The sequence below is a fragment of the Amblyraja radiata genome, chromosome 23, assembly GCF_010909765.2.
Source record: "Amblyraja radiata isolate CabotCenter1 chromosome 23, sAmbRad1.1.pri, whole genome shotgun sequence".
Lineage (NCBI taxonomy): Eukaryota > Metazoa > Chordata > Chondrichthyes > Rajiformes > Rajidae > Amblyraja > Amblyraja radiata.
Window position 1 is genome coordinate 24835146 of NC_045978.1, and position 20244 is coordinate 24855389.

Sequence of the window (20244 nt, forward strand, 5' to 3'; positions counted from 1 at the left end):
TACTTGGACCTACACATTAGTCCCTCCAAAATGAACACTGTCCATATTTAAGGCAACAGTATCCTCATTGCAATCCGCATTGGAACTATCTCAATATTTCGTATTATCTGAAGTCAACTTATTTGCTTGATTAGGCCGCAATGCAGATGTCGCTTGCTTCTGGATGAAGTTGTCTTATCTGATGCCAGGAGACACAAGAAACTGCAGATGCTGGAACCTTCAGCAAAAACACAAAGTGCTTAAGGTACTCTGCAGGTCAGGCAGCATCTGTGGGGAGAAAAGACAAGACAACATTTTGGGTCGAGGGAAGGGTCCCAACCCGAGTCTGAAGAAGGGTTCTGACTCAAAACACTCTCTGTCCATTCGTTCCACAGATGCTGCCCGACCTGCTGAATTCCTCCAGTACTTTGTGTTCTGCTGTTATCTGATGTCTATTTGTTGGTTTTAGAACCACGTTCATTCACAATTAAAACACTGATGTGCTTTTTTTTCCAGTGAACTTCACTTCCAGTAGGAGTCTTATAATCACATCGCTCATCAAAATGGATGGCAGTCCCTTTTTCCACCCTATAAATCCTTGGCCACACTGGAATCTGAGTTATACCAACTGGCCTCTTAATCACCTTTTTAATTTTAGAGATACAGCGTGGAAACAGGCCCTTCCGCCCACCGAGTCTGCATCGACCAGCGATCCCCCACACACCAGCACTGTCCCGTACACTCGGAATAAATTATAATATTACTGAAGCCAATTAACCTACAAACCTGTACATCTTTGGAGTGTGGGAGGAAACCGGAGCACCCAGAGAAAACCCACTGGATTAGATTAATTAACCAGCATGAAAAATTATATGATTGTGGATATATTTGGGGGAAAACAGTTTGATGCCTCTTTCTGGACTACGGTACTGTTCTATTTTACTGCTCAGTGAAAGGTTGAAATACTTGTAATCCTTCTTCCCAAAAGACACTTGGACAGTTAGACTGCAGAAAGGTGGACTGTATGTGTAGGAAGGAACTGCAGATGCTGGTTTACACCGACGATAGAGAAAATGCTGGAGTAACTCAGCAGATCAGGCAGCATCTCTGGAGAAAAGGAATAGGTGACGTTTTGGGTCGAGACCCTTCTTCAGAGGGTGGGCTGTTTTACTTTGCTGACCAATGCAGCAGAAGAATCCTTAACCAGTCAGTGTTTCAACAATGAAAAATATACTAACCCCAATCTTGCATTTAAAGTTTCAATGTACCAACTTAGTTCTGATTATCAAGGCAGCGTCATCCAATTATTTTGTTAGCAGACTAGTGATCCAGAGAATGTGAATTTAAGCCCCAATTCTGATGACTAAAACATTAACTCTGTTTCACCTTCCTGACCTACTTAGTACAACACAGAGGAACGACTTAGTAAGTAGTACAACTTAGCAGTACAACACAGGAACAGGCTCTTTGTCCCACAATGACCACGCTGGACATGATGCCAAGTTAAACAAATCTCCTCTGCCTGCACGTATAGTCCACATCCCTCCATTACCTGCCAACCATGTGCTCATCTGAAATCCTATTAAACATCACAATTGTATCTTTTGGTCTGAAGAAGGGTCTTGACACGAAACGCCATCTAGCCATGTCCTCGAGATGCTGTCAGACCCACTTTGTTACTCCAGCACTTTGTGCCTTTTCCCTTTAAACCGAGGCAAGTCAAAGAGAGTTTATTGTCATGTGTCCCAGATAGGACAATGAAATCCTTGCTTGCTGCAGCACCGCAGGATATTGTAGTCATAAGTGCAGATCAGATCAGTGTGTCCATATACCATAGAATATATATATACACACACATCAATAAACAGATAAAGTTCAATAGGCTGTTATAGTTCAGAGTTTGTTGGAAGTTGTGTTTAATAGTCTGATGGCTGTGGGGAAGAAGCTGTTCCTGAATCTGGATGTTGCAGATTTCAGGCTCCTGTACTTTCTTATAAATCCATGATTCCCATTCTTTCTTCTTTTAAAATTTGTGTACTAAAACTTTCCATGAATTACTTTTTATCGAGAAATCAGTTGATATCATTCTTGTCCAGAGATATACAGTTGATATTATTGTTGACCTGTTCAAGAGGTTTAGCCTACAATTGGAACATCACTTCCTGGTTAAATTGTGACTGCCAACTCTCTTTGTGTGGGAATCACGGGCTCGGATCTGCCTGGAATGTTACCCTACATCAGTCTGAAGAAAGGTCTCGACCCGAATCGTCACCCGTTCCTTCTCTCCAGAGATGCTGCCTATCCCGCTGAGTTACTCCAGCATTTTGTGTCTATCTTTGGTTTAAACTAGCATCTGCAGTTCCTTCCGACACATTATATCCTGCACAGTATACTGTAGCTTTAGGCCCGTTTCTCGATGATTTTGTTAGTGTCCTTCATCTCTGTGCCATTTACAAACAAACATTGAATCCGATGAATGAGAAAGTGCCTATTTGAGGGCAAACTCATTGAAATATGTGGCCCTCAAATAGCTGCGTCAAAGGCGCTTTGCCTTGGGAAGGTACACTCCGCAACAATGTACCACAATAAGTTCTACTCCACAAGTGGAAATAAGTTCAAGTTCAAATCAAATAAACCATGCAATGTAGATTGTACACATGAATGCAGTAAGTGCTGGAAATCTGAAATGAACCAAAAAAAATGCTACTGAGTTCTAACAAAGGTCACAGTTTGTACTGTGATCTTTACATTCAAGGTGCTGAGAAAACTATTGTGCATTTGGAACAGTTTTGTTCATTTTGTAGGTGATATCTTCCACATCAACCCTTCCTGATCAATCTCGGACGTTTCGGTTTTGCGGTCTTTTCTTTACTGCCTCCATCCCAACCTGCGAATAACCTTGTCACCAATACTAAGAACTTTTAACTCGTTTTCATTGCTTCCCCTCTGAAGATTAACTTTCTCCAGTTTTGAACTGACAAAATGTTCAGTGGGGGGGAGGGGGGGGTTGGGAACTGATGGAAAGTTTCTGACTCCAATTTATAAATGTGGTGCTGGTGTGATGTTTTGATTAGATACCTACACTGCACTGAGCCTAGACTAGTGTAACTGGGGCTTTCCAGAGTAATTTCTATCTACCTACTTACTAACTTGTACTGAATGCCTTGTTATAAAAGAAGGCCCTAACACTACAGTCTAAATTTGGATCAACCAAGTGTGGTGCTGAACTGATAGAATTCTACAACTTTAATTTTGTAACTGAAAACGTGTAAGTCTGTGGACAGTATTGTAATTTCTTGAATGCAACAACGACAACTAAAGGTTTTAAAATATCTGCTGTGCTATTGAGACCAGAGCTCTGAAATAGAATTGCTTGTCAGTGACTGTGATGAGAGTGTGCTGGTGATGTATGTTTTAAATAATTTATTTAAGGATATATGTGATTGTGTGAGCTGCAGTTGTTCCTGCTAAACTACACGGCACAGACTCTCTCAGGGACAATACACAACAGTGCGTTAATTTAAATTATATAATAATATCTATGTACAGTAAATAAGAATCATGAGGCTTATGTACATATTTTGTTTTGGCTCTTATTCATCAAGGATTTCAGGGTGGCTATAATAAAAGGAATATAGTAACTTTTCTCTCAGGATGGAGATTGCTACTGTACAAATAAAGCAGCAGCTTCATTTACTGTAATTTCCCATCAGTGCTATTTTGAGAATCCAGATTTGGTTGGGTTATTGTATCCTGTCTGTCACGTTCGAGGTGACACACCCGGTTGAAAGCCGACAGATGCCACTCCACCTTTCAAGACTTTTTGGTTTGCATTGACACGCAGGTCCACCACTGATTTTCCGGCACCCTTAGTTTCCAGAGCCCGACTGGATTATCCGTTTTGCGGGACCAAAAGAGGTCACGTATATATTAATTATACAATCCACCTCTGACCCACTATCAATACCCCTCCCGTGTCCCCGAAGCATCGCGGACTGCTGGGAACTTAAATAAAACTAATGTTAAATGTAAATTGATAGCAAATTAACTCTTTCGGGACAGAGGCGCGGGCCCGGTAGACCAGGTGTCACATGTCATGTCATCTGTAGCTGCCTTGCAAACCAGTCTGCACTCTTGTAATTCTGTCCGGATTAAAGGAGGTGCTGGACAATCAGTTGCTGGAAATTCAGTAGTGGACCTATATTTTTGTTCACTTCTTCTGTGATAGACATCTGAACCACAACCTGCTTGGTCGACTTAAGAGGACAATGACCTTGAGAAACAAGTCCTTGAATAGTGATCATTATTGGAATTGTCTGCTTTGTGAATCACCACTTCCTAAGAAGCTCATTTATCTAATGCAAGGATTAATGTGCAATGCTCAGTTCACTGTGCATTGCCTTTAAGTTTATATATTGCCTGAATTTAAAGCAAAATCTTAATAGGGGAGGTGAAGCTAATATTAAAATGGCATTTCTCCTCTTTGCACCAAGCTACAGCTTTGAGAAAGTGAAGTCTATTCTTCAATGCAACTTTGATATTTCAGGGTACTGAAATTCAAAAAGAATGTTACAAGATTGAAATGGGCTAATTAATCTGTTAAATCTGCTTATAAATGCCTACAAAATGAGCTCCCTTTTGTAATTTCACTTCTGCTTGCTTTCCATTTTCCACTTAATTTCCCATTCTTGACGTGTGTAATATTTATAACTTGAATACTGTAACATCCACACCCGAATAGTACTAAATCGCCATACCACTTCATCCAAACCTATTAGAATGAAACATGATACTAGAGGTTGTTCTTGACTTTTAAATGGTGTGGTCCTATTAATAATTGTGTATGTATTCCTAAGACGCCACACATTTTTGTGTTAGCAAATAATAGTATTTGGTTCCTTGTCCTCACTACATTCTGAATGTGTCATCAGAAATGTTAATGGATATTTATTAACAATACTGCTGGTGATTGAGGTGGGGGGGGTGGTTAGGGGGGCTGTGACTTGCTGCAAAGTCAATGGTGATGGGAAGTCCATTTTAACTACAGCAATGTGCCCATGTGGAAGCAGCATCATTTCTGCAAGAAACTGGGGGTGGTGGATTGTTGCATTTAATACAAATCTATCAGCCGTGTGGGTCACCAAGCTAGCTGGGATAATTTCCAAGTCCAAGTATAGATGGGCATAGGATCTATACTGTCACTATATTATCACTATATACAGTCATGTTGAGAAAAAGTACCCGGTACTTCAAATTAGTTATACGGCTTGTGTTACCTCTCATTGATTTGTGTATGTGCCTTCCATTCTGGGGTGTAGTGAAAGGTGTTTAATCTGAGATGTGTGTGTAGGTGAACAGAAATTGACACTTAAATGGCAACAGTAAAGTCCTATGCAAAACAAAGGGCAGCTTGTGTGTTTTTTTTTGGTCTCATATAACTGTTTCCGATGTGTGTTTCTAAATATTGGACGTGTGAATTGTAACTGGATTATGGATGTTGCGTTAGTGCTTATTGTTAGAGCCACTTGCTGACTTCACTATTTTCATAAAAAAATCACTTTTTTCAACAAAAAAAAAAGCCAATTGTGGTGTGTCCTTAATGTGTTTTGGAATTGTATGTTTAATTTGGAGATACAAAGCAACAGGCCTTACGGCCCACCGAGACCGCTGTGACCAGCAATCACCTCGTACACTAACACTATCCTACACACTAGGGACAATTTACAATTTTAACAAAGCCAATTAAGCTACAAACCTGCACGTCTTTGGAGTGTGGGAGGAAACCAGAGCACCTGGAAAAAACCCACGCGGTCACAGGGAGAACGTACAAACTCCACACAGACAGCCCCCATAGTCACGATTAAACCCGGCTCTCTGGCACAGTAAGGCAGTAACTCTGGGTAAGGGGTAAGGGTTTCGGCCCGAAACGTCGCCTATTTCCTTCGCTCCATAGATGCTGCTGCACCCGCTGAGTTTCCCCAGCAATTCTGTGTACCTAAGGCAGTAACTCTACCGCTGCACCACTGTGCTGTATGTTTAGTTCAGGTATACAATGTAGAAACAGGCCCTTCAGCCCACGCTGATCATCGATCAGGTGTTCCACACGAGGTCTATTATTCCACTTTCTCATCCACTCCCTACACATTAAGGTGAATTTTGATGTACAAACCCATGTCTTTAGGAGAAAACCAGAGCACTTGGAGGAAACCCATGCGTCATAGTGAGAACATGCAAACTCCACACAGAGCACTCTAGGTCAGGATTGAACCTTTGCCTCTAGCACTCTACCAGCTGCACCCCTCTTAACTGAAGCATTGCAATGATTTTTCTTTTAAAGGTTTGTGGAATATTCCAAATCTTTATATACAATAGTTCAGCCTCTCACTCTGATAATGCCACGTTAGTGGTGTAATGGTGTTAAACTGTCTAGTTATCCCTAATGGATCTTGCTGGAGTTTATTTTGCATTGCATTTTGCACAGGACATTGACACAATATTAGAATTGATTAGCATTGCACTGTATATTTTCTGGTACAAGTTGTGTGGAGTTGCTCTAATACATGACCTATCTACAAGTTCCAATATTTAGTTTGTTTTGGAATTCAAGGCAGAGTTCTGAAACTTAACACTTTATCAAGGTGATAATAATTAACCTGGAACTTTAAAGATGTTCCTAATCAGCCATTACCTTTTTACAGAGACTCGGATGAGAAGTATATTTACTTGGGCAACAATAAATACCTTGACCGTAATTTATTGTAGTTTTCACCAGTCTCTGTGCAAACCATCATTGGGGCAGTCCTATTCCTTGAGTCTCTTGCCTAGTTTTACTTTGCTTCAGTCCAGTTCAGCCCAGAAATTCATGGGCACACAAGCATCAGCATCTTGTGCTTTGTTATAAATTTCCATCATGTTTAGGTTGCAAAGCTAGCAGTACTTCCTATATTCTGTAATCCAATCCCATGCATCTAACCAGCCTTCCTGGAGTCTGATGAAGGGTCTCGACCTGAAACGTCACCCATTCCTTCTCTCCAGAGAAGCTGCCTGTGTCGCTGAGTTACTCCAGCATTTTGTGTCTATTCCTGCTACACTAATGGCTTTTGTTAGTCTTAAGGGTTCCTTTTCAAAACAGCTCATTCTTTCCCATCTACCTTTATTCCAAATCTCCTTGTCTTTCTAAATTCCAGTGTATACATGCCCAGTTGCTCCATTCTTTCAACATATGACAGTACCACCATCCCAGGAATTAACCTCATGAACCTACGCTGTACTCCCACAATAGCAAGAATGTCCTTCCTCAAATTTGGAGCCCAAAACTGCACACCATACTCCATGTGTGGTCTCACCAGGGGCTTGTACAACTGCAGAAGGACCTCTTTGCTCCTGTGCTCAACTCCTCTCGTTATAAAGACCAACATGCCATTAGCTTTCTTCACTGCCCGCTGTACCTGCATGCTTACTTTCAGTAACTGATGTACAAGGACACCCAGATCTCGTTGTACTTCCCCTTTTCCTAACTCGACACCCATTCAGATAATAATATGCCCTCCTATTCTTGCCACCAAAGTGGATAACCTCACATTTATCCACATTAAACTGCATCTGCCATGCATCTGCCCACTTATCCAACCTGTCCAAGTCACCCTGCATCCTTATAGAATCCTCCTCACAATTCGCACAGCCACCCAACTTTGTTTCATCTGCAAATTTGCTAATGTCACTTTTAATTCCTTCATCTACATCATGAATGCATATTGTAAATAGCCGCAGTCACAGCACTGAGCCTTGCGGCACCTCACTAGTCACTGCCTGCCATTCTGAAAGGGACACGTTAATCCCTACTCTTTGTTTCCTGTCTGCCAACCAATTTTCTATCCATGTCAGTACCCTACCCCCAATACCACGTGCTCTAATTTTGCCCACTAATTTCCTATGTGGGACCTTATCAAAGGCTTTCTTAAAGTCCAGGTACACTACATCCACTGGCTCTCCCTTGCATGCTCAAAAATAGACAGCACCCGTGGTCAGGATCGACCCGGGTCTCCGGCATAGTAAGACAGCAACTCTACCGCTGCGCCTCCCCTACATAATCTACAGTGAGGAAGAAACAAGGTGATCACATTGGAACATACAAAAGCCTTGACCTTGTGGATGAGGGATAATGGTGATCTGACTGGCGTAACTAGAATCAGATCAGTTTTGTTGGAAGATATTAGTTAATAAGGAACCGTGTACCAGAGGACATAGGTTTAAGGTGGGGGGGGGGGGGGGGGGGGCAAGGGGGGATTTAATAGAAACCCGAGTGGTAACTTTGTCCATACAAAGAGTGGTGGGTGTACGAGCTGCATTTATCCAGGTACATGGACAGAACAGGTTTAGAAGGATATGGGCCAAATGCAGGTAGGTGGGACTAGTGTAGACAGGACATGTTGGTATGTGTGAACAAGTTGGGTCGAAGGACCTGTGTTTACATATCACTATGATTGGGATGAAGTTCCTTCACAGAGGATTGTAAAAGCTAAATTTCTACTCAGAGGTCTATCATTGAGCACGTCCAAAAATATATTTGATTATTAAGGCAAAGGAGGGAGGTAAGAATAGGAAGGTTGTGCTAGGTTTAAGTCACAATGGCAGTTCTAAGAGATTTCGTTCTAACCTGCAATTCAAATCTTCTTCCTTATGGAGATTTGTACGAATGTCATCGGGAAATTGTCGATATTGCACCATTTGCACACGGTTATAACTAAATACATTATGAAACACCTTCTAGATCACAGAACTGGGTTGCCAAATATAATAAAAGGCTATTACCAATTGTAATTAATTCTCATTTGAACATTTTTCATTTGAACATTTAATGTTATTGATACAAGTGGGGTAAACTACACATCTGTACAAAATCTTAAGAGGTATGATTAGTGGAAATATTGTTAAACTGGGATGAAGAGTGTTAGCTAATTACCAACCGATACTCAAAATCAGTGCATTTTTGTAGTAGACAAAAAGGTGCCGGTATGCATTATTCGTGGTCGGAAAACAAAATGACATTTAACTTTGTAGAGGTGCTGTAGCGTCATGATAAAAGCATTGTATAAATTATTACAACTAGCTTTGCTGCTTTGTTTTTCCTGGACCTGAACAGTGGAGGGAGCATTATTTATTCTCATCTATTCCAGGTCTTGAAAATTCAAGCCAGCTTAGTTGGCAGTCACTGCAACCTTATTGGTGATGATGCCGAGTCATCAAAATCTACCAGAGGACAACAGCCCACTGAGTCAACACAGATCATTGATCAGCCATTCACACTAGTTATGTTATCCCACTCTTGCACCAACTCCCAACTCATTAGGGGCAATTTGCAGAGGCCAATTGACCACACATCTTTGGGATGCGGGAGGAAACTGGAGGATTCCCACATGGTCGCAGGGAGAACGTACAAACTCCACACGGACAGCACCCGAGGTCAGGACTGAACCCGGGTCTCTGTTGCTGTGGGAGAAATCAGGAGAATGGGGTCGAAAGGGAAAGCTACGATTGAATGGCGGGGTAGACTCAATGAGCCAAATGGTCTAATTCTGCACCTATGACTTATGAACTTGGAGATGGGCTGCCGTTGGAAGGAAGTGCAATCCATCAATGCAGAAACTTAAGTGAACTGCAGATACTAGTTTACAAAAAAAGAGACAAAGTGCTGGAGTAAGTCAGCAGGTCAGGCAGCATTTCTGGAAAACATGGATCGGAGATGTTTTGGGTTGGGACCCTTTATCAGACTGATTGGTTGCCAAACTGGTTTCCATTTGAATAGATGTAGAATTATTTTTCCATTTGAAATAAGGGGAGACATGGTCTAAGTGAACTAAAAGTATAACTTGCTGGTACGGGACACTGCTTCACACTCAACATCCAGTGGAGATGGGCTTTATTACACCCTCATACAAATATTCACATACAGTATTTAAGACTTGAACACAATTTAACAGTCAGTAAATACTAAATTAGAAATAACATACTATATTGGTGACAGACAAAAAGCTGGCAATTTACTTTAGCTTTGCAACAGAAATTACCAGTACAACTACTTTCCAGTCGGGGTTTTACTGGCTGAATAACAGGTTTTTACCTTGTTAAAAGAGTTTCAGAATTCAAAAAACCTTTTTTAAGTCACATTTCAGTGGGACAAATATTAAAACAGTACTCTATACACAAATTCATGCCAGAAAAGTAGCCTGGAAAAATTATTTAAATTCACAAACATTTACACTTCACAGGTTTACAATTGTGAGATTTTATTTGGATTTCCTTCGTTTTGTTTGGGTCGGGCTGGTGGCTGTACTGGTATCTAGGAGAAAGAACAGGAAATATTAAAACACTATCCACTGTACTTCTGAGCCACAGGCCAATGCCTCTACTTTCTTAGAAGGCTTAGGAAGTTTGGCATGTCCCCAACAACTCTCACCGACTTCTACAGATGCGCCCTAGAAAGCATTTCATCGGGATGCATCACTGCATGGTTTGGGAACAGCTCCATCCAAGACTGCAAGAAATTGCAGAGAATTATGGATGCAGCTCAGACTGTCACACCAACCTTCCCTTCCATTGACTTCATCTACACTTCACGCTGCCTCGGCAGGCCACCAGGATAACTAAGGACGAGTCTCACCTAGGACACTCCCTCTTCTCCCCTCTCCCATCAGACAAGATGTACAAGTGTGAAAACACATACTTCCAGATTAAGGGACAGTTTCTTCCCACCAGTTATCAGGCAACTGAACCATTCTATCACCAGCGAGACAGCAGTCCTGAGCTACCATCTGCTTCATTAGAAACCCTCGGACCACCTTTAATCAGACTTTATTTTGCACTAAACATTATTCCCTGTATCTGTACACTGTAGAAGGCTCAATTGCAGCCATGTAGTATTTTTGCTGACTGGATAGCACACAACCAAAAAGTTTTTCACTGTACCTCAGTACACATGACAATAAACTAAACTAAAGAAAGGTACATGTTGCAATTAGCAGGTTTACACAGAGATACAATGCACACACAAAAACCCCCCCACAGATGCTGGAAGAGCAAAACAAAGTGCCGGAGGAACTCAGTGGATCAGGCAACATCTGGGGAAAGAATGGACAGATGTTTTGGGTGAAGGCCCTGTGCTAGACTGATTGAAGTAGGAGGGGGGGGGGGGGGGGGGGGGGGGGGGGGGGTGGAAGAAAGCCAGTGTGATAGGAGGGGAGGGGGGGGGGAGGAGGAGGTGATTTGCAGAGAGGTTGAGTAAGTGACAAAGGCTAGAGGTGAAAAGCAGTCAATTGGTGTCAGACACGAGGAAATTTACATTTATAGCTTTACATCCTTTTTGTCTCCTTTTCACTTGTAGCCGTTGCTATTTACTCCACCCATCTGCCAATCAATCAAGTGACATGGGGCAGGGGTGAAAAGATGGAAAGTAGAGAAAATGTGAAGTGAAATGTAAAGCTGGAGGGAGGGATATGGGTGGAAGGACATAAGGAGTTGGGGTGGGAGATAGTGGGGCTGAGAGGGAAAAGGGGGACTCGGGGCTGAGAGATGGTCATCAAGGATGGCAACAATGTAGTTTAACTCAGCCAAGTGCAAAGTTATGCATTTTTGAAGTTAAACCGGGGTAGGACATGCGCAGCAATCGACAGGGCCTCGGTGAGATCATTGACCTCTATGGGGCATATAGTCATACAGGATGGAAACCCTTTGGCCCAACTTGCCCCATCTACTGCAGTCCCACCTGCCTGCGTTTGGCCCATATCCCTCTAAACCCATTCCATCCATGTACCTGTCCAAATGTTCTTTTAATGTTGTGATAAGATGGTCCCCTCAGCATAAATATGACAGGCTAACAATAAACTTCTAAGCCCAATGGTTCACAGGAGCCGTAGGGGTGAAGTCCAGGTGACCCTGTTCCAGGGTGAAGGGAGTTAAGCGCGTGTGATATGAAGTGGCCGGCTGCTCAGGGTAAAGCAACCAGCCTTGTGATAACGGAGGAGCCACAGTGGCCAGGTGCCCATAGACAAGATAATGAGCAGGCAAGCAGTACCCCAGATGGCAACCGCTCCCTTTGAACAGCTTGATTATGCAAGAACAGCACTAGGATTACCTTTAGAGCCCCCTAATGTAGAGCCAGGTCTGGAAGGCCTCTTCCGCTGCCCGTTTTCAGAAGATTCCTGAAATGATGAAGCCTCCTCACTCTCTTTTTCACTTTTTGCATTTTTTCTGGTGGGGCTTTTGGATTTCTCCAGAGTGCTTTTTGCTTCACTGTCATCGGAAAATGGAGTTAGTAAGATTTTTCTTCAAACAAAAACACCAAATCCACACAATAAGCAAAAAGGTAACAACTTTGAGGCATATGCACAAAATAATGGAGTAACTCTGCAGGTTAGGCAGCATCTCTGGAGAAAAGGACGAGGTGACCTTTTGGATCGGAACCCTTCTTCGGGTCCAACCTGAAACGTCACCTATTCCTTTTCTCCAACGATGCTGCCTGATTACTAGGTTATTTCAACATTCTGTGTCTATCTTCAGGATAAAGCAGCATCAGAAGATCTTTCCTACAAACGTGGAGCCACATGTGGATTTTAGACACAGCCGCAATAATGGGTAACTTTCAGTACAATGGGCCCAACAGACTTGGCCACCCAATGGACGGGATTTGCTATCCTGCATGAGGCACAACGCAGGTGATTTTGCCTCTTGACCATGTCACTATCGTGAAAGAATCACTTAAGCCAAGGAGAGATACTTCACCACAAGACAGTATTCCAGCCTCCCTCTTTGGAATCATTCCATTCGCTCAAAAAGAGAAATTGGGATGACCCATCCAACTGGTGGCAATGAAACCTAGTTGGATCCAAAACTAACTCCAAGATTGATATGTGGTAGAGTTACTGCCGTACACCACCAGGGACATTGGGTTTGGTCCCGACTACCAGTTGTCTGTACTGAATTTGTACGTTCTCTCTGTGACCGTGTGGGTTTCCAGTTTTCTCCCACATTCCAAAGACGTGCGCAGGTTTGTAGGTTAATTGGTTTCTGTAAATTGTCCCTAGTTTGTAGGATAGAACTTGTGTATGGGCGATTGCTGGTTGGCGTGGATTCGGTGGGCCGAAGGGCCTGTTTCCAGGCTGTATCTCTAAACTAAAATTCATATCCTAAGTTTATGCAATAGAATTTTTCCACTAATCATTTAAACCGGCAAACTCTATACAAATCGTTGATGTTGACATCTCTAATTTGTGAATAAAGGGCCTGTCCCACTTGAGCAGCCTAATCCGCGAGTTCTGGCGAGTTTGCCCTCGACATACTCGCAGCATGGTCGACACGAGGTCCTAGGAGGTCTTTGTAACTCTCCTTCATGCTTGAGAGTAGTCCCCGTGTACTCGAGGCCTCAGTTAGGTTGCAGCATATTTTTCAACATGTTGAAAAATGCCCGCGAGTAACAAAAGGTCGCCATGGGGAAGGAAAAAAAAGCTTTTTTTACTCGTAGGTTTAGTTGTAGTAGGTCAGTATGTTAGTCGTAGGTAATCGAGGGTATTCGAAGGTAATCGTAGATAGTCTTCATGATAATCGAAGGGTCAAAGGGAGGTCGAAGGAGATCGAAGGGGGCCGTCTTCACTCTCCACTATTCCAATTTTCCCGAAGTTAGTCGTAGCTAGTCTTCTACATAGTCGAAGGAGGCCTTCAACATAGTCGAAGGAGGTCTTCAACATGACATTTTTTTCAAACTCCTCTAAACTCGCCAATTAGGTCGCCCATTGGGACAGCCCCTTTACTATACATTAATGAAAATATATATGCCTACCTCTGACCCGCTTCACTCGCAACATTCAAGTCTTCTCCTGCACACACAAAAACAAATTGCTGTAAAAAAACATTTTATCTGGCAAATATTCATTTTAACAATCCTTTTTACAGCTGTTAACACGAAATCCACTTTTAATAAAGGAAGTTCAAGAGATGAAATGGGGAGACTGAAAGAGAAGAGAGAAACCCAACAAATTCCACAAGAAGTATGCTCTAAAAGCCTTTGAGACGGACCCAACTCTCAAAAAGATAATTGCTGGCCACGTATCATTGATGAGGCAGAAATGTTCCGAGCCAAGTTTAAATGTCATCTCAGTGTTACCATCATAGTCCACCAGTCAGTTTGTTTCTTTGAACCGACCAGTGAGAATGCCAAGTGATTGTTTGCTTCCATAATAATTTCACAACCCCACCATTGCTTTAGCCGTAACCAGCTTGCTCAATATAGAACAGGGATTAAATACAAAACCCTCCATGCCTTAAATGGTAAAATTGCTGCCTTACAACCAGGTTCGATCCTGACTACGGGTGCTGTCTGTACGGAGTTTGTACGCTCTCCCTGTGACCACATAGTTTTTTTCCAGGTGCTCCGGTTTCTTCCCACATTCCAAAAACGTGCAGGTTTGTAGGTTAATTGGCTTTGGTCAAATTGTAAATAGTCCCCAGGGATCGCTGATTAACACGGACTCAGTGGGCCAAATGGCCCGTTTCTGCACTGTATCTCTAAAGTCTAAAGGTTTAGATGCCAATGCATCATTACAATAAAGTGAATGGCTATGAAAGACTGTACCACTGAGGATTAAGGGTGTTATTCATTTTCAGGGACATTAATGTTTTGAATGTGACCATCTTACCATTTTTTACCATGGTCCCGTGTTGCACTGAACTGGGAGATATTTGCTCTGGAACAACTTGGGGTGCTGAAAACAAAATGAAACATTGCTGAATAATAAATAGCTTGGCGCACATTCAGGGAGGATTATATGAAGACTACTCCATCTTTAAATCACTGAAGCATGCGAGCTAGTGAGGTAACAAGTAAATAGAGATACAAGAAATTGCAGATGCTGGAATCTTGGGCAGAATACTAATTGCTGGAGAAACTCAGTGGGTTTGCCAGCATCTGGGGAAGGACTGGACTAGCAACGTGTTGGCTTGGGACCCTTCATCTGAAGGATTCCAACCTTGAATGTCGCCTGTCTCTTCTCCCCGATGCTGCCTGACCCACTGATTTCCTCTATACTTTGCGTTTTGCTTATCAATAGACATATTTTAGTTTTGCACATTTAGTCACGCAGCACAGTGGCACAGCGATGGAGTTTCTCCCTTACGGCACTGGAGACACAGGTTCGATCCTGACTGCGGGTGCTGTCTGTACGAGTATGTATGCTCCCCCAGTGACCACGTGGATTTTCTCCAGATGCTCCGGTTTCCCCCCACATTCCAAGGACATGCAGCTTTGTAGAGTAACTGATTTCTGTAAATTGTCTCTGGTATGTAGGATAGTACTAGCGCGCATACCGGTGATTGCTGGTTGGTGCAGACTCAGTGGGCCGATGGGCTTGTGTCTATCTCTAAACTAAATTCCCACACCTGGGAGAACTTTTGGAATGCAGTTATTGTTAAGGTTGCCAAACATAGTCAATTTACAAACTGCAAGGCCTCAATCAGTAACACATCATGAACCATTAAAGGGAGAAAGAGGTAATCAAGTAATTTCCCCTCGTTGATTCCTTGGTATTACCCAAACTCAAGTTTTGTCCCAATCCTACCCATCCTCCATTCTCCTGCTGACTGTGACGTGTTCATAGAATGTGTACATTGCTGGCATTTAATACTAATTCTTCATTGCCCCTGAACTGAGCAGTAAAGGTCAACCACATTAGTGAACCTGGAACCAGACTAGGAAGATATCAAATTTGTTTAGTTTACAGCGCAGAAACAGGCCCTTCGGCCCAACGAGTACACACCGACCAGTGATCCCCATACACTAGCACTTCCCTACACAGAGAAAACCCATGCAGGTCATGGAGAGAATGTACAAACTCTGTACAAACAGTGCACGTAGTCAGCATCGCACCCGGGTCTCTGGTGCTGTAAGGCAGCAACTCTACCGCTGCACCACCCTGTCGCCCACAAATTATGTGGATTTTTAATGACGATCCAGTAGTTTCACGTTTACCATTAACAAGATTTTTTAAAATGTGTGTACGAGTACTTAATTTCCTGAGAGGCAATAGTTGAATTCAAAGTCACACCACTTGCTGATGTCTCAGAACTCCCACTGCTAGCTGAGGGACTTGATCATTACGCTGAATGACCTATTAGTCAATTTTAACCAGCAGTGTTACCCTTACAGTCCACCAGGCCGTTTGGAATCGGGATGAGTGGAGAAAGAATAAAGAGGAAAAAGTGAAAGGATGAACAAAATTTAAATGCGCATTTTCCAAATGCCAGGAATTGTCAAAGTAGTTATGCACAATGCTTAATTAAATACCCTTCATTTCTGGGACACGGACACATTTAGACCATAAGCCATTAGGCCATTAGGTCCATCGAGTCTACTCCTCCATTTTATCATGGCAAACTATTTTTCCCTCTCAGCCCTTCTCAGGCCTTCTCGTGTAAACTTAGATGCCCTTACTAATCCAGAACCCATCAACCCCTGCTTTAAAAATACCCAATATTTGGATGCTCCACAGCCATCCGTGGCGATGAATTCCACAGATTCACCACCCTCGAGCTAAATAAATTCCCCATCATCCTTTCAGCTCAAAAAATGATGGTAAAAACTAACAAACATTCAGCCAAATCTAGACTGCAGTATAATGGTAATATAAGCCACATCATGACGTGCATTAGTATTGTTACAAGGAAACATGATTAGTGACAAGCTTCCAACTCAATTTGAAATTCATATCCCAGTGGATTGTTTCAAGTATTTTTAATTGAAAGATTTGTAAATTATAAGGAATGTGGACAATACAGTGTACAAAGATAATTAAAACCACAATTACTTACCTGTGGCTGGCAGTCCTGTGTCCGAATGTTCCAAAGACTCCTTTCTTTGCACAACTAGCAAAAGTACAGAAAAACAGGAGATGGGATGCCAATATTTTGAAAGATATGGAAACAATGTCACCATGAGTAAATCAAATGGGAATCAAATATTTTTGTAATTAAAATCCCAATGGAAATGTTTGCATGCATAACATTTACATTTGCTGCCATTAGTAAATGCCAATGAGCAGAGTATTGTTAACTTTACAATGTAAACAAATGCAGCATATTGGTGATTAATTATCACTTATTAAAACAACAGCATTTCAACTCAAAAAGTTCCATTTAAGACTTCCCAATTTCGCTAATTAAAGAAGGAGAATAAAATAAGCAATCTCTGCGCATCCTGAGGGCAATTTACAGCTGGACCTTGACTGAACTGGGAAAAGTTTACTTAACAATTCATTTAGAAACCAGAGAAGATAACGAGAGATTTAATGTTTGAAGTGAGGGCTTCAGATAAGAATAGAAAGGGGGAAAAATTGTTTCTACTGACAGAAGACACAGAGATTAGAGCAACTGTGCTAATCAATTGTCAAAAGAACCAGGAGATGAAGATTTTTGCAGCATGATATTATGATCTGGAGCAAATTATCTGAAAGCGGTGAAAGCACATTTAACAACTTTCAAAAGGAAATTGGTTGCATCCTTGAAAAATAATTATGTATGGGGAGCAGACAGGAGGATGGTCTCCTTCCAACTGCATGAAGCTACATCATACATCTTTAGCCAGGAAACTTGTATGTTTGAAAGCCAAATAAAGTTCCAAGTAAAGTAAAATTAGAAAAAAAATAATCCAAAATCCAAAATTAAGAGTTCAAGAAATAGTACTCAGAAATAAACTCACTATGAAGCATTGAAACAAAGAAATGCAGATGCTGATTTACAAAAGACACAAGTGCTGGAGTAGCTCAGGAGATCAGGCAGCATCTCTGGAGAACATGGATGGGAGACGTTACGGGTCAGACTGAAGAGTCCCGACCAGAAACATCACCTATTCATGTTCGCCAGGCTTCCTGCCTGACCAGCTGAGCTACTCCAGCACTTTGTGACTTCTCTGCAATGAAGTATAGTTTCTGTCACGCATCTACCACTTCTTAGCCACCTCAAATAAATCTGACATTCAAAATTACCAGTAGTCAATATTGCAGGCACAACCATCATTGCCACTTGTTCTACACCCATATACAAGAATGTTACAGTGATTTATTTCAGATTCAGCAACCAAATTATTGTGCGTTTGTACAATTTTTGCCTCAACTTGCCTGAAAAATAGTTGGGGATGGGGAAAGGAGAGTATATGCACTTGAAATACGGGAATAATATAAATGTTGAAAGGAATTAGTCAAAATTGATACTTGGCACATTAATGTGCCAGTAGATTACCTACACTGTTGCAATCTTCCTTTGATTTGTGTTTTGAGTGGACTTGACGGGCCAAATGGCCCAATTCTGCTCCTAGAACCAATGAACAGTGAACTGGACCAAGTGGTAAAACTAGACAGAAAGCTGCAACAATTCAAACCAAATTAACATTCAAATTTCTGTTCCAAAGGGAAGAATAGATCTGATAAAGAGGAAGGCATGCGAAGAATTAGAATAGTCAACCAGAAGGGGAGAAGTAAAACTCCTAAGATAGAAAACTAATTAATTGAAGAATTCAGGTAAATTTTCCTTGCCCAGAGTGGCTGGAATGTGAATGAAGCTCATTATCATAATAAATAACTGAGATAAATGGGAGATGTGTATTGAGGTGAAGCTGGTGAGGTACATCATGAAGAGCAGGTTATCGTCATGGGAGCAGATGTGGCTTGATGGGAAATGGCTTGTACAGCTCAGATTCCATGAACCACTGGGCCAAATGGTCTATTTCTATGGAGGTACAAGAGGCAATGCTTCAGGTTGAGACCCTTCAGCTAGATCTGGATAAAGGGTCTTGACACAAAACATCGACTGTTCAATTCCATCCACAAATGCTGCCTGACCCGCACACTTCCTACAGCTGCTCTCTTTTTTTTGCCAACTTCTATGCTGTACATTGCACGCAATTCTTATTATATTATCATCACTTAGTAAATCAGAGCAGTGATGATAATATACCATAAACTAGTACTATGAAACTAGTACCAGATGGAACCAAACTAGTTCCATCCATGAACCCCCCCCCCCACCCCACCCATCTAAATACAAGTCCTGTAAAGAGCCTTCTTTGCTAATCCTAAATCTCACTGGCATACAACAGAGAAAGCAACTAGTTGATCATTATATATGCTCCAATACATGTTAAAGCAATCGAAAATCACTGCCCACATTCTCAACATTTGACTAGATATTCCTCCAAGAGGTCGCAAAAGTTATTTTCTGCTACAAAACCTTCCATACTCCAGTAATTCAATGTAGAAAACAACTTCTAAACTGCATTCACAGGCAATTTTACATTGACAAACCTTCATTTCCCCAAAGGTTGTATTCATCCAAGTCATACCCTTCCATAAGTTAAACGTTTTAAGTCCTACAATTCCAATGGAATTGGCACTGGCATTACTGTCTTATTATTACATAATTTAAATTGTCTTTTAAATGCCATTGGTGCCTAATTAAGATGAAATGAGTCTTCGGACACTTATTTATAGTGCTTGAAATCCTTTGTGGTAGTATTGGCTTCAGCACCAGAGAACTGTAGGAATTGCATAATCTCATTCTGAAGCAGCAGAGGATGCAACTGGAGTTCATCCATCTCATCATCCTAGTGCTCTTTGTTATTGAAAATGTATGCACACAAGCCTGGAATCATTCAGCAGATGGAACTTGGTGGTAGACCATATATTTGAGTAATTGAACAAGGAAGGCTGTTCATGGATTTTGCCAAACACAGAAAGAGTCCTTATTATAACAAAGGACTGACTAAACATCTAAAACAAAAGACAGACACAAAGTGCTGGAGTAACTCAGCAGGTTAGGCAGCACCTCTGGAGAAAAAGGATGAGTGACGTTTTGGGTCAGAACCCTTCTTCAGACTGGAGTGCGAAGAAGGGTCTCGACCCGAAACATCGCCTATACATCTTCCCTAGAGATGTGTACTGACCTACTGAGTTATTCCAGCATTTTGATCCCTTCAGAGAAAAAGAGGGGTTCAATCTATTAGATGTTTACATCAAGGGTCACTAGCAATTCTCTCAGGTAAATGTTTTGAAAAAAGATTAAGCTGCTGTTTGAGATGTTAGAGCACGTATTTACTGTAAAACATTTGAATCTTTAGTGACTTTAGATGTTTGTAGTGCACAGAATAGCTGACACATTTTCATGCAGTGCAACGGCAAATGCACTTTAAAAAATACTTACTTGGCTGGAATTAGAATGCTCCATGGTTGC

General features: G+C 41.8%; 1 protein-coding gene across 5 annotated transcripts in view; it reads right to left on the bottom strand.

Moving 5' to 3' along the window:
* Positions 1–8817: 8817 nt before the first annotated feature.
* ncoa6 (nuclear receptor coactivator 6) overlaps positions 8818–20244 on the bottom strand; it is a 48910-nt gene continuing 37483 nt past the window's right edge. For 4 of the 5 annotated variants that reach the window (XM_033041852.1, XM_033041851.1, XM_033041853.1 and 1 more), the window contains 5 exons: positions 16834–16887; positions 14667–14732; positions 13811–13847; positions 12110–12267; positions 9882–10318 (listed from right to left, as the gene is read on the bottom strand). In XM_033041852.1, coding sequence (XP_032897743.1) covers positions 10266–10318; positions 12110–12267; positions 13811–13847; positions 14667–14732; positions 16834–16887 — 368 coding nt within the window. In that variant the 3' untranslated portion in view covers positions 9882–10265. Of the gene's footprint in view, positions 10319–12109; positions 12268–13810; positions 13848–14666; positions 14733–16833; positions 16888–20244 lie in introns of all 5 variants that reach the window. The other variant, XM_033041854.1, reaches the window with a different exon arrangement.